At 43.6% G+C, this 15,478-nt stretch overlaps 1 protein-coding gene across 1 annotated transcript in view; it reads right to left on the bottom strand.

Annotated features, from left to right (window-relative positions):
- Positions 1-859: 859 nt before the first annotated feature.
- Positions 860-15,478, bottom strand: part of pik3c2g (phosphatidylinositol-4-phosphate 3-kinase catalytic subunit type 2 gamma) — a 26,349-nt gene continuing 11,730 nt past the window's right edge. Inside the window, exons 11-26 of the mRNA XM_084197746.1 lie at positions 15,383-15,477; positions 14,864-15,044; positions 14,279-14,386; positions 14,062-14,154; positions 13,672-13,801; positions 11,789-11,925; positions 9,113-9,282; positions 5,779-5,935; positions 5,283-5,392; positions 4,894-5,068; positions 3,690-3,808; positions 3,447-3,543; positions 3,224-3,296; positions 2,739-2,818; positions 2,498-2,623; positions 860-1,965 (exon numbers count right to left, since the gene is read on the bottom strand). Coding sequence (XP_084053872.1) covers positions 1,783-1,965; positions 2,498-2,623; positions 2,739-2,818; positions 3,224-3,296; positions 3,447-3,543; positions 3,690-3,808; positions 4,894-5,068; positions 5,283-5,392; positions 5,779-5,935; positions 9,113-9,282; positions 11,789-11,925; positions 13,672-13,801; positions 14,062-14,154; positions 14,279-14,386; positions 14,864-15,044; positions 15,383-15,477 — 2,034 coding nt within the window. The 3' untranslated portion in view covers positions 860-1,782. The remainder of the gene's footprint in view (positions 1,966-2,497; positions 2,624-2,738; positions 2,819-3,223; positions 3,297-3,446; positions 3,544-3,689; positions 3,809-4,893; positions 5,069-5,282; positions 5,393-5,778; positions 5,936-9,112; positions 9,283-11,788; positions 11,926-13,671; positions 13,802-14,061; positions 14,155-14,278; positions 14,387-14,863; positions 15,045-15,382; position 15,478) is intronic.

The following is a 15,478-nucleotide window of genomic DNA, read 5'->3' as shown; positions in this document are numbered from 1 at the left end:
TCTGAAGTTTGCTAGAGTGCATTTGGATGATCCAGAAGAGGATTGGGAGAATGTCATATGGTCAGATGAAACCAAAATATAACTTTTTGGTAAAAACTCAACTCGTCGTGTTTGGAGGACAAAGAATGCTGAGTTGCATCCAAAGAACACCATACCTAATGTGAAGCATGGGGGTGGAAACATCATGCTTTGGGGCTGTTTTTCTGCAAAGGGACCAGGACGACTGATCTGTGTAAAGGAAAGAATGAATGGGGCCATATATCGTGAGATTTTGAGTGAAAACCTCCTTCCATCAGCAAGGGCATTGAAGATGAAACGTGGCTGGGTCTTTCAGCATGACAATGATCCCAAACACACCGCCCGGGCAACGAAGGAGTGGCTTCGTAAGAAGCATTTCAAGGTCCTGGAGTGGCCTAGCCAGTCTCCAGATCTCAACCCCATAGAAAATCTTTGGAGGGAGTTGAAAGTCTGTGTTGCCCAGCGACAGCCCCAAAACATCACTGCTCTAGAGGAGATATGCATGGAGGAATGGGCCAAAATACCAGCAACAGTGTGTGAAAACCTCGTGAAGACTTACAGAAAACGTTTGACCTGTGTCATTGCCAACAAAGGGTATATAACAAAGTATTGAGAAACTTTTGTTATTGACCAAATACTTATTTTCCACCATAATTTGCAAATAAATTCATTAAAAATCCTACAATGTGATTTTCTGGATTTTTGTTTCTCATTTTGTCTGTCATAGTTGACGTGTACCTATGATGAAAATTACAGGCCTCTCTCATATTTTTAAGTGGGAGAACTTGCGCAATTGGTGGCTGACTAAATACTTTTTTTCCCCACTGTATATATATCCGTAAAAAAAGATGCCGATTCATGATTTCGACTGGCTGAGAAAATATGTCAGTCTCGTCCTGACACGTTAATTCTCAATAGGACACTGGAGATCGAATTTCAATATTGAAACAAAGTTGCAAATGTCGAGAGACAGACAGCAACGTTTATACAAACCCTGTTGTTGCAAACCAAATGTTAGGCTAGAAGCAAGGGGAAATAATGTCTAGGTGCTTTTTACAGTGGAGATCAAGTTAATGAATTGGTTGGCTGGGCTGATGGGACACTGGGATGCACAAGTATTTCTCAGATAAAACAGAAAACAAGATGCCCAATTGTTGCGTCATAGGCGTACCCGTGCTAAACAGGTTTCTTAGTGTGGCTTAGAACGCGTCTCAACCAATCACAATGCTTGTTTTGACCAACCCGTTGTAGAATTCTCCTTAGATGCTGATCTAGGGTTAGTTTTGGATTAGGTGAGGAGGGTAAACTGATCCCAGATCAGGTGCCAAATCGAACAGACAACTTCTCTAGTATAACAATTCCCCCATTGCTCCATGGAAGTTCCTGTATAGCACTGACATCTAGTGGTGGCAGGCTGCCATCACATCACCTCTCCAGAATGGCGTTCAGTAGGGAGAAAACATTTTGAAAACGGAGTGAGGTACTACCTGTACTTGTCCAATGAGAGACACTTCTGTGAAACAGGGAGGGACAGTGCTACCTGGATTTGTCCAATAAGAAACGCTCATCTTTGGATTCCGCACTAGGAATCAGATTTCCCAGTAGTAGGAACCACTCCTCAGTGTTATGCTGCGATGCGCCCTAATGAAAAGGCACTATGCATCCGATTGTCCAGTAGGAACCACTCCTCAGTGTTATGCTGCGATGCGCCCTAATGAAAAGGCACTATGCATCCGATTGTCCAGTAGGAACCACTCCTCAGTGTTATGCTGCGATGCGCCCTAATGAAAAGGCACTATGCATCCGATTGTCCAGTAGGAACCACTCCTCAGTGTCCATGCTCTTCTGTTCCAGTCTGACATTGGTCACGGCCACAAAGGCCTTCCTGCTCTTCACCGTCACCTCTAACACGCGGCCTTGCAAAGACAACACGTCACGGTACTCTATCTAAAGACAGACAGAGAAGGACAACACTTTGTTATTCATTTTTTACTTTTTAAATATTTGAAACATGTCTTTTTTTTGCCTTTAACCTAAACCCCAGAGACAGATTAGAAATGTAGCACAGGTCATTTCTGGCCATTACTAAACGCAAACTACTTCCTCTCATCTGCACCACCACCACCCACAGTGTCTACACACCCACAGTGTCTACATGATTGATGTGATGAAGCCAGTGGACTCTGCCCCATGGCTCTCCAGTCTACAAGCCTTATATTGCTTAATGAGGACAGTTCACAGAAGACCTATTGTCATAAATGACTCAAAACAGAGGCTGCCATTCTAGCTATAGAAAAAAATCAGACTAAAGTATGTATGACTGTTTCGTAAATTGAAGATGTGTTGAGGCACAACTTTAGGTAACTTGCTGCTCACACTGCTAAAGTGACAGTTTAATATTCCTTCTTCCCTTTGCTTACGGGCAGACATTAATTTAGAGTTTCTCAACAAGTAAATCTATGAGTGATAGTTTATGTACCAGTTCATTGAAGGTAGGGTTGTGGTTGTTACGGACCACCTTGGTCTTCCTCTTGGACCTGTTGAGGGGGTCCGGCCTCAGCCTGGTGACCACATAGGCATCTGGACACGAACCATTGGCCAAATTCTGATGTATTAGAGCAGAGAGACAAGTACAGCAGTTAGTGGTGAAGAAGAAGAAGAAGAAGAAGAAGAAGAAGAAGAAGAAGAAGAAGAAGAAGAAGAAGAAGAACCCTACTCACAATGTTCTTGAGGTGTTTGACCAGGACTGAGAGCTTGTGGTCGTTGTAGGACATGTAGAGCTGAATCTGGGGTTGACCGTCTGCAACACAACGGTTAACAGTTAAAGATACTATACATAACATTTGCCTCTAGGGGTGCTCTTGAGCCAAAAAGGTTCCCTGGCCTAAATTGATAGAAATATTGTCCAGAAACGACCTCATTGAACAGACAGCCCCCCCCCCCACAAACCCTTGAACAAAAGCTTTTATTGCAAAATTATGTTACCCATATCATTTTACATTGACATTTTAGTCATTTAGCAGACGCTCTTATCCAGAGCGACTTATAGGAGCAATTAGGGTTAAGTAACTTGCTCAAGGGCACATCGGAAAATCTTTCACCTAGTCGGCTCAGGGATTCGAACCAGCGACCTTTCGGTTACTGGCCCAACGCTAGACTACCTGCCGCCCATAAAGAAGTGGTGCTTAAAGAAGCAGTACATTACCTCTGTCTGATTTCACAGAGTTGGGAGTCCCGGTCTTGGGTCCATCCAGAAACAACCTGCACACATACTCATTCTGCAGATGGCACAATTAAATATGCTTTAGGGCCACGGTCAGTTCATGGGATTCAAACAGTGAAGATCAAACAATGACAGCTTTTCCGTGACTAGAATAAAAAGACTAAGAAGAAGAGGACGAAAAAGGAGAAGGAGGACTGAGACATACCCCTTTACACGGTCCTTCGAACAGTTCCTTCAGATACTTGTTGAGCAGGGACATTTTTCTGCCTGGAGTGAACGACATCTTGAACCATTTGGGGAATCTAACCAATAATGAAAAGAGCATGAATAAATATGAATTCAATTTAATTGAATGCATTCACATGAAATGGGACACACTTTATGTGTGTCAAGGAGCGAGTACAGCACAAAGTTGGTGCAATTCAATAGTATGGTGACTCAGACTCACTGTGGGAGCGTAGACTCGATGAAGTGTTTCTTCAGCTCTCTGTGGATCAGCTCAAACTGGCCAAACGTCTTCTCACTGATCAGGAAGCCGTCCTCAATGGTCACCCTCAACTCATAAGTCTGAAATTACACATCATCAAAAGTCTTCCGAAGACAAAATGAAGTACACTTTAATTAAACTGCTTTGGAGCAGTATGGCATTGACACGTCGACTGAAGTAATTATTTGAGTAAAATCACACATTTATCACACATCATATCATTATCACATTATCTCTCTTTATAATTACACTTGTAAAAGTGATTTTAGGATTCACTCTTAGAAAAAAAGGTTATTCGGCTGTCCCCAGAGGAGCACCCTTTATGGTAGAACCCTTTTGGGTTCCACGTAGACGGACAACCCATCTCCCTAGCCACCAGACAGAGAACCCATCTCCTAGCAACAAGACAGAGAACCCATCTCCTAGCAACCAGACAAATTGAGAGTTTAGCACATGGCATAGGCCTAAGTGTTTTAAAAGTAACTTTTTACTACTGTATATATTGACAGTGAGCTTAAAATGGCCATAGTACTTCAATGCTTAGGCCCAATGAGGAAAATGCTGTGTATCTGATAGGTGTAAAGGAGTCAGCATGCTTCAGTTCGTCTGGCGTCTAGCCGAAGTCGACTAAGCGAACCGAATGCGTGTTCTCCCTTAAAAGACCTTCGCTTGGAAAACAAGAAAAGAGCGGCAATAGTACTGTTTGTCCATTTTGAGACACCGTAGCCAGTATTCACTTCCTCAAAATAGTCAGAATTAATCTAAGATAACTTAATAAATATTACATCTAACTAAGATGTTTGGTGCAGTATTTCTCAATGAAAAAATGTGCATGAAAACAAGTAATCTCTCGTTGAATGACAAGAAAGACTTTATTGAAGAATCCCTAATGTTGACCAATCACTGACGAAGGGGCGTAGACTTCGGCTTGCCTTTACAAAAAAATTTGTGTGACCGAACAGTCGAAAAAACCCTTACCAAAGTCCAAAACGAACAAAAACGTCACAAAATGTCATCATAATATATGCACAAACTGTTCCGAACTGTTTCGGCTGGGAAGCATGCAGACGCCTTAAACGATATTGCAACAATTTCACCTGGCCTATCAGAGGACAAGATGAAGCTACCACATTTCACCACATTGCTTAGGGGCAGAGACACTCACCACATCCTTGCCCTTCACGGTGTACTTCTGTATGACAGCTTCCTGGATGTTGGTGTTGGGGGAGGAGCTCTGAGCAGGGCTGGGCGGTGCCAGCTTCTTCCCAGATGACTGGACCATGGTGTGGATCAGGAAGTTGAGCTTGACCGGGAAGCTACCCATGCTCTCCTTGATCTTCCTGCAAGACAGAAGTATGGATGGATGACAGGCAAAACCTATAGTTTTTAGGTTCATATATATGGACATTAAAAGGCCGCCACTTGGAAGGATCCCAGAGAGAGATGGAAAGATGTGTCTTGTGTGTAACAATAGCACAGTAGGAGTGTCTCTGTATGTAAGTTGAAAGAGAAGAGGAGGGGTGAAGAGGAGTGGCAGTGTGAGAGTCATATTACTTGGTGAAGTAGGACGTAGCTTCCATCTCAGAGTCCTGGGGTTTCAGGTTGTTCTGAACATACTGCAGGTCCTGGATGTCCTTCAGCTCCGGCATGCCTGCACCCAGCATCTACACACACACAGGCACGCATTCAATGATTGTACAATGTAACACCTTCATGACAATGTCATAAGCCTGTCATAATGCTTCATAAAGTGTTACTAAGGTTTTATTAAGATGTATACTGACCAGCTGCCGTAGGCTGAGCACCAGGGTGGTCATAAGCCACTCATAATTACCAAGGTGTCATAAGCCACTCATAATTACCAAGGTGTCATAAGCCTGTCATAATGCTTCATAAAGTGTTACCAAGGTGTTATTAAGATGTATACTGACCAGCTGCAGTAGGCTGAGCACCAGGGTGGTCATAAGCCACTCATAATTACCAAGGTGTCATAAGCCTGTCATAATGCTTCATAAAGTGTTACCAAGGTGTTATTAAGATGTATACTGACCAGCTGCAGTAGGCTGAGCACCAGGGTGGTGCGTCGTCGTATTCCGTTGTAGGCTTCACAGCAGAGCTCTACGAAGCGATGAAACCTCTGGGGCTTCTGACCCCCGCCGGTGATGAAGTGCTGCATCTCTGAGGTGAAGATGAATGGAGTCCGGTCCCTACCATCACAGAGAGGAGGGGTGTCAGTCACATGGTAGGTAGTTGGTAGTGCAGAGCGATTAACCGACATTTCGTAAAACATTTTTTTGGGGGGGGTTATTAAACAACTAAACAACATCGGTTCAATTACTTGAATTACATTTAGTTTGTTTTTTCTTTGTGAGCCCAACGTGCCGTTTCTCTAGAGAGAAATCAAATCATCCACGAGAGAAATCAACTCTAGACCTACCGTTGAAGTCGGAAGTTTACATACACTTAGTCATTAAAACTTGTTTTTCAACCACTCCACAAATTTCTTGTTAACAAACTATCGTTTTGGCAAGTCGGTTAGGACATCTACTTTGTGCATGACACAAGTAATTTTTCCAACAATTGTTTACAGTCAGATTATTTCACTTATAATTCACTGTATCAAATTCCAGTGGGTCAGAAGTTTACATACATTAAATTGACTGTGCCTTTAAACAGCTTGGAAAATTCCAGAAAATGATGTCATGGCTTTAGAAGCTTCTGATAGGCTAATTGACATCATCTGAGTCAATTGGAAGTGTACCTGTAGATGTATTTCAAGGCCTACCTTCAAACTCAGTGCCTCTTTGCTTGACATCATGGGAAAATCAAAAGAAATTAGCCAAGACCTCAGAAAAAAGATTGTAGACCTCCACAAGTCTGGTTCATCCTTGGGAGCAATTTCTAAACGCCTGAAGGTACCACGTTCATCTGTACAAACAATAGTACGCAAGTATAAACACCATGGGACCACGCAGCCGTCATACCGCTCAGGAAGGAGACGCGTTCGGTCTCCTAGAGATGAACCTACTTTGGTGCGAATCAATCCCAGAACAACAGCAAAGGACCTTGTGAAGATGCTGGAGGAAACGGGTACAAAAGTATCTATATCCACAGTAAAACTAGTCCTATATCAACATAACCTGAAAGGCCGCTCAGCAAGGAAAGAGCCGCTGCTCCAAAACCGCCATAAAAAAGCCAGACTACGGTTTGCAACTGCACATGGGGACAAAGATCGTACTTTTTGGAGAAATGTCCTCTGGGCTGATGAAACAAAAATAGAACTGTTTGGCCATAATGACCATCGTTATGTTTGGAGCAAAAAGGGGGTGCTTGCAAGCCGAAGAACACCATCCCAACCGTGAAGCACGGGGGTGGCAGCATCATGCTGTGGGGGTGCTTTGCTGCAGGAGGGACTGGTGCACTTCACAAAACAGATGGCATCATGAGGAAGGAAAATTATGTGGATATATTGAAGCAACATCTCAAGACATCAGTCCGGAAGTTAAAGCTTGGTCGCAAATGGGTCTTCCAAATGGATAATGACCCCAAGCATACTTCCAAAGTTGTGGCAAAATTGCTTAAGGACAACAAAGTCAAGGTATTGGAGTGGCCATCACAAAGCCCTGACCTCAATCCTACAGAAAATTTGTGGGCAGAACTGAAAAAGCGTGAGCGAGCAAGGAGGCCTACAAACCTGACTCAGTTACACCAGCTCTGTCAGGAGGAATGGGCCAAAATTCACCCAACTTATTGTGGGAAGCTTGTGGAAGGCTACCCGAAACGTTTGACCCAAGTTAAACAATTTAAAGGCAATGCTACCAAATACTAATTGAGTGTATGTAAACTTCTGAAGTGTTGATCCTAACTGACCAAATTTTTACTAGGATTAAATGTCAGGAATTGTGAAAAACAGAGTTTAAATGTATTTGGCTAAGGTGTATGTAAACTTCTCACTTCAACTGTATGTGGGACGCTGGGCTAAAGGGAGTTGCAGTTTTCATTAAACAAATATTCAACATAGTTCAGCGCAGAAACATGGTAATTAACTACAATGACCATAATCCATTACACCATTGTTTCCCCGTCTCGGGCACGGGTCAGAGTGGAAGAGGCGAAGGCGAATCGAGAGGTTTCACTCTCGACAAAATCAGTCCAAAATAATCCCAATGCATTTCTATTTTCTTATTTTGGACCTAAACTTGTTGCCTGCCTTCCCGGTTTTGGGACAAAACGACTCCCCATTGTTAGGGCATAGACATGAGCATCTCGTCATTACATACAGATCTCTGGACAGATACACTTTTACGCCTGCTACGTTAGGTTAGATACACACCGACCACAGTGACCCACATGAGAGAAGAATGTACACAACCCAATGACGAGAGAGACAGAGACAGTTCACGAAAGTATGCCTTATCTACTTTGAAGAACTAGTAAAATGATTTCGTCAGACAGCTCTGCAGCATACTTAGGCAGGCTAGCTAAATAGGATGACTAAAGACAATACCGTATGGGGAGCACATAACGTTAGATGGTCTGGCTGGCTGACTGCTACTGCCTGAGCAGAGATGAGATGAGTTTTACAGAAAGAAAAATAATAAAGTAATCAAATAAAAACTAAGTAATATACACAACTGAAATATTTGATTATTTCATAGCCATTCCCTGTTTTTCTATTGATGTCAATATGGACCTGACAGAGACAAAGGAATATTTTCAATGTTTTGGCAATTTAATGTTCACTATTTTTGGCTTTGTAATTACCATTAAAAAGCTCTAGAATCAAGGTAATGTCGTTATTTCATAATGCATTTAATGTTTTTAAAAAAATTATGCAAATCGAAAAAAACTTGATTATTTTTTAATAATCGAAACGAAACTGAACCGACCTCAAAAAGCACATCGTTCAGCACTAATAGTTGGCAATTTACACAGGGGAGTAAATGGAATAGAGCTCCTTTATTCAAGTATTTCTGTATATATCTAAAGTCCTTCCTCCATATGCATACCAGTAGATGTAGCTTAGTGCATGTAGCTTAGTGGTTAAGAGCATTGTGCCAGTAACCGAAAGGTCGCTGGTTCTAATCCCCGAGCCGACTAGGTGAAAAACCTGTCGATGTGCCCCTGAGCAAGGCACTTAACCCTAATTGCTCCTATAAGTCGCTCTGGATAAGAGCGTCTGCTAAATGACCAAAAATGTAGAGCCGATTGGATAGGTGTAAGAGATATAGAGACATTTCAGCCAGCCTGTCAGAAGGCTAGGTGAAGCAGTTAGGATATGATATACTGCTTACATATATCCACTCCTTTCAGATCTACATGGGTTGATTTGGGATTCAACAGTGGTGACCTCAGTCACGGTTATAGTGTCTTCTGGGACTTGCCTTTTGATGCTGGCGAACTTCTGTGCGTTGCCCATAATCTTGCCGAAGTCGATGTGGAACATGTGACCGCTGTGTTTCAGCATGATGTTGTCGTTGTGGCGGTCACAGATACCCAGGATGAAGGTCGCTACGCACCAGCCAGCACAGGAGTGGAGGAAATTCATCACAGCCTGGATGGGGAGATACAGGAGAATAGTCTACAGATGTAGGATCTTAATTTGATCAGTCTTTTGTTGATGAGTTTTTTCCTGCACAGCAGGAAATGCAACCTTGTAGTGTATTCAAGATTTAAAAAGGCTTCTAAAGTTTGCAATTTCCACTTTAAAATGTCAGACTTTTTTTGTCGTAACAAAAAATATATCAACCCCTACAAAAAATTTCCATTAATTATAATCCACATAATAATTCACATTTCCTGATGCTGCAGGATTATTTTCCTGCTGTAGCAAACTGGCTCAAAATAAGATCCTACGTCTGTATCACGACAACAACAACTAACTCAACAACAACAACAACACCAGCCAGCACAGGAGCGGAGGAAATATATCACAGACTGTTTAGGGAGATACAGGAGAATATTATATCACAGCTCTGTCTGTGGTCATAAAGTTATACAGTAGGCTTTTCTGTATTCCTTCAAAATAGATAATGGACAATAGAAAGTTGTTCTTCTTTAGTTACTTTTTTGTCATCCAATAATCCACTATTTTCAAAGGTACAGTGGGGAAAAAAGTATTTAGTCAGCCACCAATTGTGCAAGTTCTCCCACTTAAAAAGATGAGAGAGGCCTGTAATTTTCATCATAGGTACACGTCAACTATGACAGACAAAATGAGAAAAAAATATCCAGAAAATCACATTGTAGGATTTTTAATGAATTTATTTGCAAATGATGGTGGAAAATAAGTATTTGGTCAATAACAAAAGTTTCTCAATACTTTGTTATATACCCTTTGTTGGCAATGACACAGGTCAAACGTTTTCTGTAAGTTGTCACAAGGTTTTCACACACTGTTGCTGGTATTTTGGCAAATTCCTCCATGCAGATCTCCTCTAGAGCAGTGATGTTTTGGGGCTGTCGCTGGGCAACACGGACTTTCAACGCCCTCCAAAGATTTTCTATGGGGTTGAGATCTGGAGACTGGCTAGGCCACTCCAGGACCTTGAAATGGTTCTTACGAAGCCACTCCTTCGTTGCCTGGGCGGTGTGTTTGGGATCATTGTCATGCTGAAAGACCCAGCCACGTTTCATCTTCAATGCCCTTGCTGATGGAAGGAGGTTTTCACTCAAAATCTCACGATACATGGCCCCATTCATTCTTTCCTTTACATGGATCAGTCGTCCTGGTCCCTTTGCAGAAAAACAGCCCCAAAGCATGATGTTTCCACCCCCATGCTTCACAGTAGGTATGGTGTTCTTTGGATGCAACTCAGCATTCTTTGTCCTCCAAACACGACGAGTTGAGTTTTTACCAAAAAGTTCTATTTTGGTTTCATCTGACCATATGACATTCTCCCAATCCTCTTCTGGATCATCCAAATGCACTCTAGCAAACGTCAGACGGGCCTGGACATGTACTGGCTTAAGCAGGGGGACACGTCTGGCACTGCAGGATTTGAGTGCCTGGCGGCGTAGTGTGTTACTGATGGTAGGCTTTGTTACTTTGGTCCCAGCTCTCTGCAGGTCATTCACTAGGTCCCCCCGTGTGGTTCTGGGATTTTTGCTCACCGTTCTTGTGATCATTTTGACCCCACGGGGTGAGACCTTGCGTGGAGCCCCAGATCGAGGGAGATTATCAGTGGTCTTGTATGTCTTCCATTTCCTAATAATTGCTCCCACAGTTGATTTCTTCAAACCAAGCTGCTTACCTATTGCAGATTCAGTCTTCCCAGCCTGGTGCAGGTCTACAATTTTGTTTCTGGTGTCCTTTGACAGCTCTTTGGTCTTGGCCATAGTGGAGTTTGGAGTGTGACTGTTTGAGGTTGTGGACAGGTGTCTTTTATACTGATAACAAGTTCAAACAGGTGCCATTAATACAGGTAACGAGTGGAGGACAGAGGAGCCTCTTAAAGAAGAAGTTACAGGTCTGTGAGAGCCAGAAATCTTGCTTGTTTGTAGGTGACCAAATACTTATTTTCCACCATAATTTGCAAATAAATTCATTAAAAATCCTACAATGTGATTTTCTGGATTTTTTTTTCTCAATTTGTCTGTCATAGTTGACATGTACCTATGATGAAAATTACAGGCCTCTCTCATCTTTTTAAGTGGGAGAACTTGCACAATTGGTGGCTGACTAAATACTTTTTTCCCCCACTGTTTGTGGAGTATAGAGTCCAAATCCAGAGGAAATCTACTGGTCCTCTGTAGCTCAGCTGGTAGAGCATGGCGCTTGTAATGCCAGGGTAGTGGGTTCGATCCCCGGGACCACCCATACGTAAAAATGTATGCACACATGACTGTAAGTCGCTTTGGATAAAAGTGTCTGATAAATGGCATATTATTATTATTATTATATCTTAGTTTAAACCAGTTACATTATTTTCTATTTACTGACTCTGACCCCACAACTGCAAGGTCAAAGGTTTGGCACAAGGCATCCATACGACAAAATGCTAACCAAGATACACGTCCTACACACTAGATTACTACATGCAGTATACATGTATGTTCACCTCCTCATAATCCTCCTCAGTCTTGTTCCACATGTGGAACCATTTCTCCAGGGTGTCCTCTCTCAGCGCCCCACCCAGACCCCACTCCTGCTGGATCTTACCCAGGGTCACTGCCTCTGGAACCACCTCCACCAGACCTACACACACACACACACACACACACACACACACACACACACACACACACACATGGATGCAAGGAGACACACACACATGGACGGGCACGCATGCACACACACACATTTGAATACAGAGGCACGCATTCGGAAAGTATTCAGACCCCTTCACTTTTTCCACATTTTGTTACGTTACAGCCTTATTCTAAAATGGATAAAAGCAAAAATGTTCCTGATCAATCTACACACAATACCCCATAATGACAAAGCAAAAACAGGTTTTTAGAAATGTTTGCAAATGTATTAAAAATAAAAAAACAGAAATACCTTATTTATATAAGTATTCAGACACTTTGCTAAGAGACTCGAAATTGAGTTCAGGTGCATCCTGCTTCCATTGATCATCCTTGAGATGTTTCTACAACTTGATTGGAGTCTACCTGCGGTCAATTCAATTGATTGGACATGATTTGGAAAGGCACACACCTGTCTATATAAAGTCCCACAGTTGACAGTGCATGTCAGAGCAAAAACCAAGCCATGATGTCGAAGGAATTGTCTGTAGAGCTCCGAGACAGGATTGTGGCGAGGCACAGATCTGGGAAGGGTACCAAAACAATTCTGCAGCATTGAAGGTCCCCAAGAACACTCCATCATTCTTAAATGGAAGAAGTTTGGAACCACCAAGACTCTTCCTAGAGCTGGCTGCCTGGCCAAACTGAGCAATCAGGGGAGAAGGGCCTTGGTCATGGAGGTGACCAAGAACCCGATGGTCATTCTGACAGAGCTCCAGAGTTCCTCTGTGGAGATGGGAGAACCTTCCAGAAGGACAACCATATATGCAGCACTCCACCAATCAGGCCTTTATGGTAGAGTGGCCAGACGGAAGCCACTCCTCAGTAAAAGGCACATGACAGCCCGCTTGGAGTTTGCCAAAAGGCACCTAAAGACTCTCAGACCATGATGAAATCAAGATTGATCTCTTTGGCCTGAATGCCAAGTGTCACATCTGGAAGAAACCTGGCACCATCCCTACGGTGAAGCATGGTGTTTTTCAGCGGCACGGACTGGGAGACCAGTCAGGATCGAGGAAAAGATGAACGGAGCAAAGTACAGAGAGATCCTTGATGAAAACCTGCTCCAGAGCACTCAGGACCTCAGACTGGGGCGAAGGTTCACCTTCCAACAGGACAATAACCCTAAGCACACAGCCAAGACAACGCAGGAGTGGCTTCAGGTCAAGTCTCTGAATGTCCTTGAGTGGCCCAGCCAGAGCACAGACTTGAACCCGATCGAACATCTCTGGAGAGAACTGAAAATAGCTGTGCAGTGACGCTCCCCATCCAAACTGACAGAGCTTGAGAGGATCTGCAGAGAAGAATGGGAGAAACTCCCCAAATACAGGTGTGTCAAGTATGTAGCGTCATACCCAAGAAGACTCAAGGCTGTAATCGCTGCCAAAGGTGCTTCAACAAAGTCCTGAGTAAAGGGTCTGAATACTTTTTTAATTGTAATAAATTTGCAAACATTTCTAAAAACCCGTTTTTGCTTTGTCATTGTGGGGTATTGTGTGTAGATTGATGAGGGGAAAAAAAACATTTTCATCAATTTTAGAATAAGGCTGTAACGTAACAAAATGTGGAAAAAGTCAAAGGGGTCTGAATACTTTCCGAATGCACTGTAGATGGTGGTATATTAAAGTAAGTACATGTTACCACAGACTGTAGTCTATGTGTCTAAAACGACGTAGCGCTGCCAGCCACTGACCCTGGTCTCGGCCAGTAGACAGACACCTGTAGGTGACCATCCTCATGTTCAGTCCGTCCTGCAGCCACACCTTGTCCATCACACGCACTATCTGCAGCACCAGCATGTCCTGCCGCAGGTTATCCCCTGTCTGGATACATACACACTTAGTAAAAAAAAAAAAAAAAAATACACTTAGTTGAAGTTAGCGGTGGCTAGCTACTAACTTCAGCCACCGCTAAACTAAAAGTCTATGGGAGAGATCGGGACAACAGTGCAAAAGGTTGGTTTACAGTTTCTCCTGGCTCATAGACTACTGTCAGGGTAAGGAACCATATAGCTGTAAAAGGTCTAAAATTCCAAACTTTTCTTTTGAAATAGCCTGAGAGAGAGAGAGAGAGAGAGTGTTACCTTGCAGATGACAGAGATGTTCCTGCCCAGAGGATCTGTGTTGATGAAGGAGATTCCCAAAGGAGCAGCGTGGGAGTTATAGAATTTACAGGCCTAGGATTAAGATTAGGGTTAGGGTAATCTGGATCCATTCAAAATATGCCGGCTGTATACACTGCCTTTAATAAAATGTTGTCTGTGTCAAAGGAGAAAATTGCTTTATAGAACGGTGTCTTACATCCACACGAATTCCCTTCACGAGGACAGCAGGGTCCAATGGTAGACGACAGCTGATCCCGTTCTTGAAGAAGCTGTCAATCTTCCACTTGTCTTTCTTCAACACATCCTGCACAACACAATAGAAGACTTAAATAAATACCCACGTCTATACAGAGCATACACCAGCTGTTCTCAACCGTTATTGGTTACTAGCTACCACCAATCACATTTTGCTCTTCCCGAAGTACCCTGTCACATGCAACTGATCATTAGGACTATGTTTTTATGAGGCTTCCCAGGTACCCCCTGTGGATAGGCCAGGTACCCCCTGTGGATAGGCCAGGTACCCCCTGTGGATAGGCCAGGTACCCCCTGTGGATAGGCCAGGTACCCCCTGTGGATAGGCCAGGTACCCCCTGTAGATAGGCCAGGATTCCCCCTGTAGATAGGCCAGGTACCCCCTGTAGATAGGCCAGGATTCCCCCTGTAGATAGGCCATGTACCCCCTGTAGATAGGCCAGGATTCCCCCTGTAGATAGGCCAGATCACCATACAGTACAGACCTTCCTAGTTGACAGTGAATAGATCACCATACAGTACAGACCTTCCTGCGGTTTTTGTCAGCTATGCGGACCCTCTCAGCCACCTGCGTGAGCAGGGTTACCAGGCGGGTCTCGTGCTCCAGCTCCTGCCTCAGTGCTTTACCACAGCAGTGTCTCAGGGCAGCCTGCACCTTACTGAACCAGCTCTGGTAATAGGGGTCATCCTGGGCATCTACCAACAGCCTGACAGGAGATAATATGGTATGCACACAAGTTCATTTAAGCAAGGTACGCCAAGCGCACGCACACATGCAGACAAGCAGACAGGCAGACAGACAGACAGACAGACAGACAGACAGGCAGACAGGCAGACAGACAGACAGACAGACAGACAGACAGACAGACACAGACAGACAGACAGACAGGCAGACAGACAGACAGACAGACAGACAGACAGACAGACAGACAGACAGACACAGACAGACACAGACAGGCAGACAGACAGACAGACAGACAGACAGACAGACAGACAGACAGACAGACAGACAGACAGACAGACAGACATTGCATTCTGTACTCACCAGTAGAGCTGCTGGGCGATCCTGACACTCTTCAGTGACCTGTCCAACAGCAGCATCACCAGAGGTCCATTCAACTCCCACTCACTCTTCAGAGCC

This window comes from Coregonus lavaretus (genome assembly GCF_964263955.1).
Source record: "Coregonus lavaretus genome assembly, contig: HAP1_SCAFFOLD_882, whole genome shotgun sequence".
Taxonomy (NCBI): domain Eukaryota; kingdom Metazoa; phylum Chordata; class Actinopteri; order Salmoniformes; family Salmonidae; genus Coregonus; species Coregonus lavaretus.
This window is presented reverse-complemented; position numbering and strand designations above follow the sequence as displayed.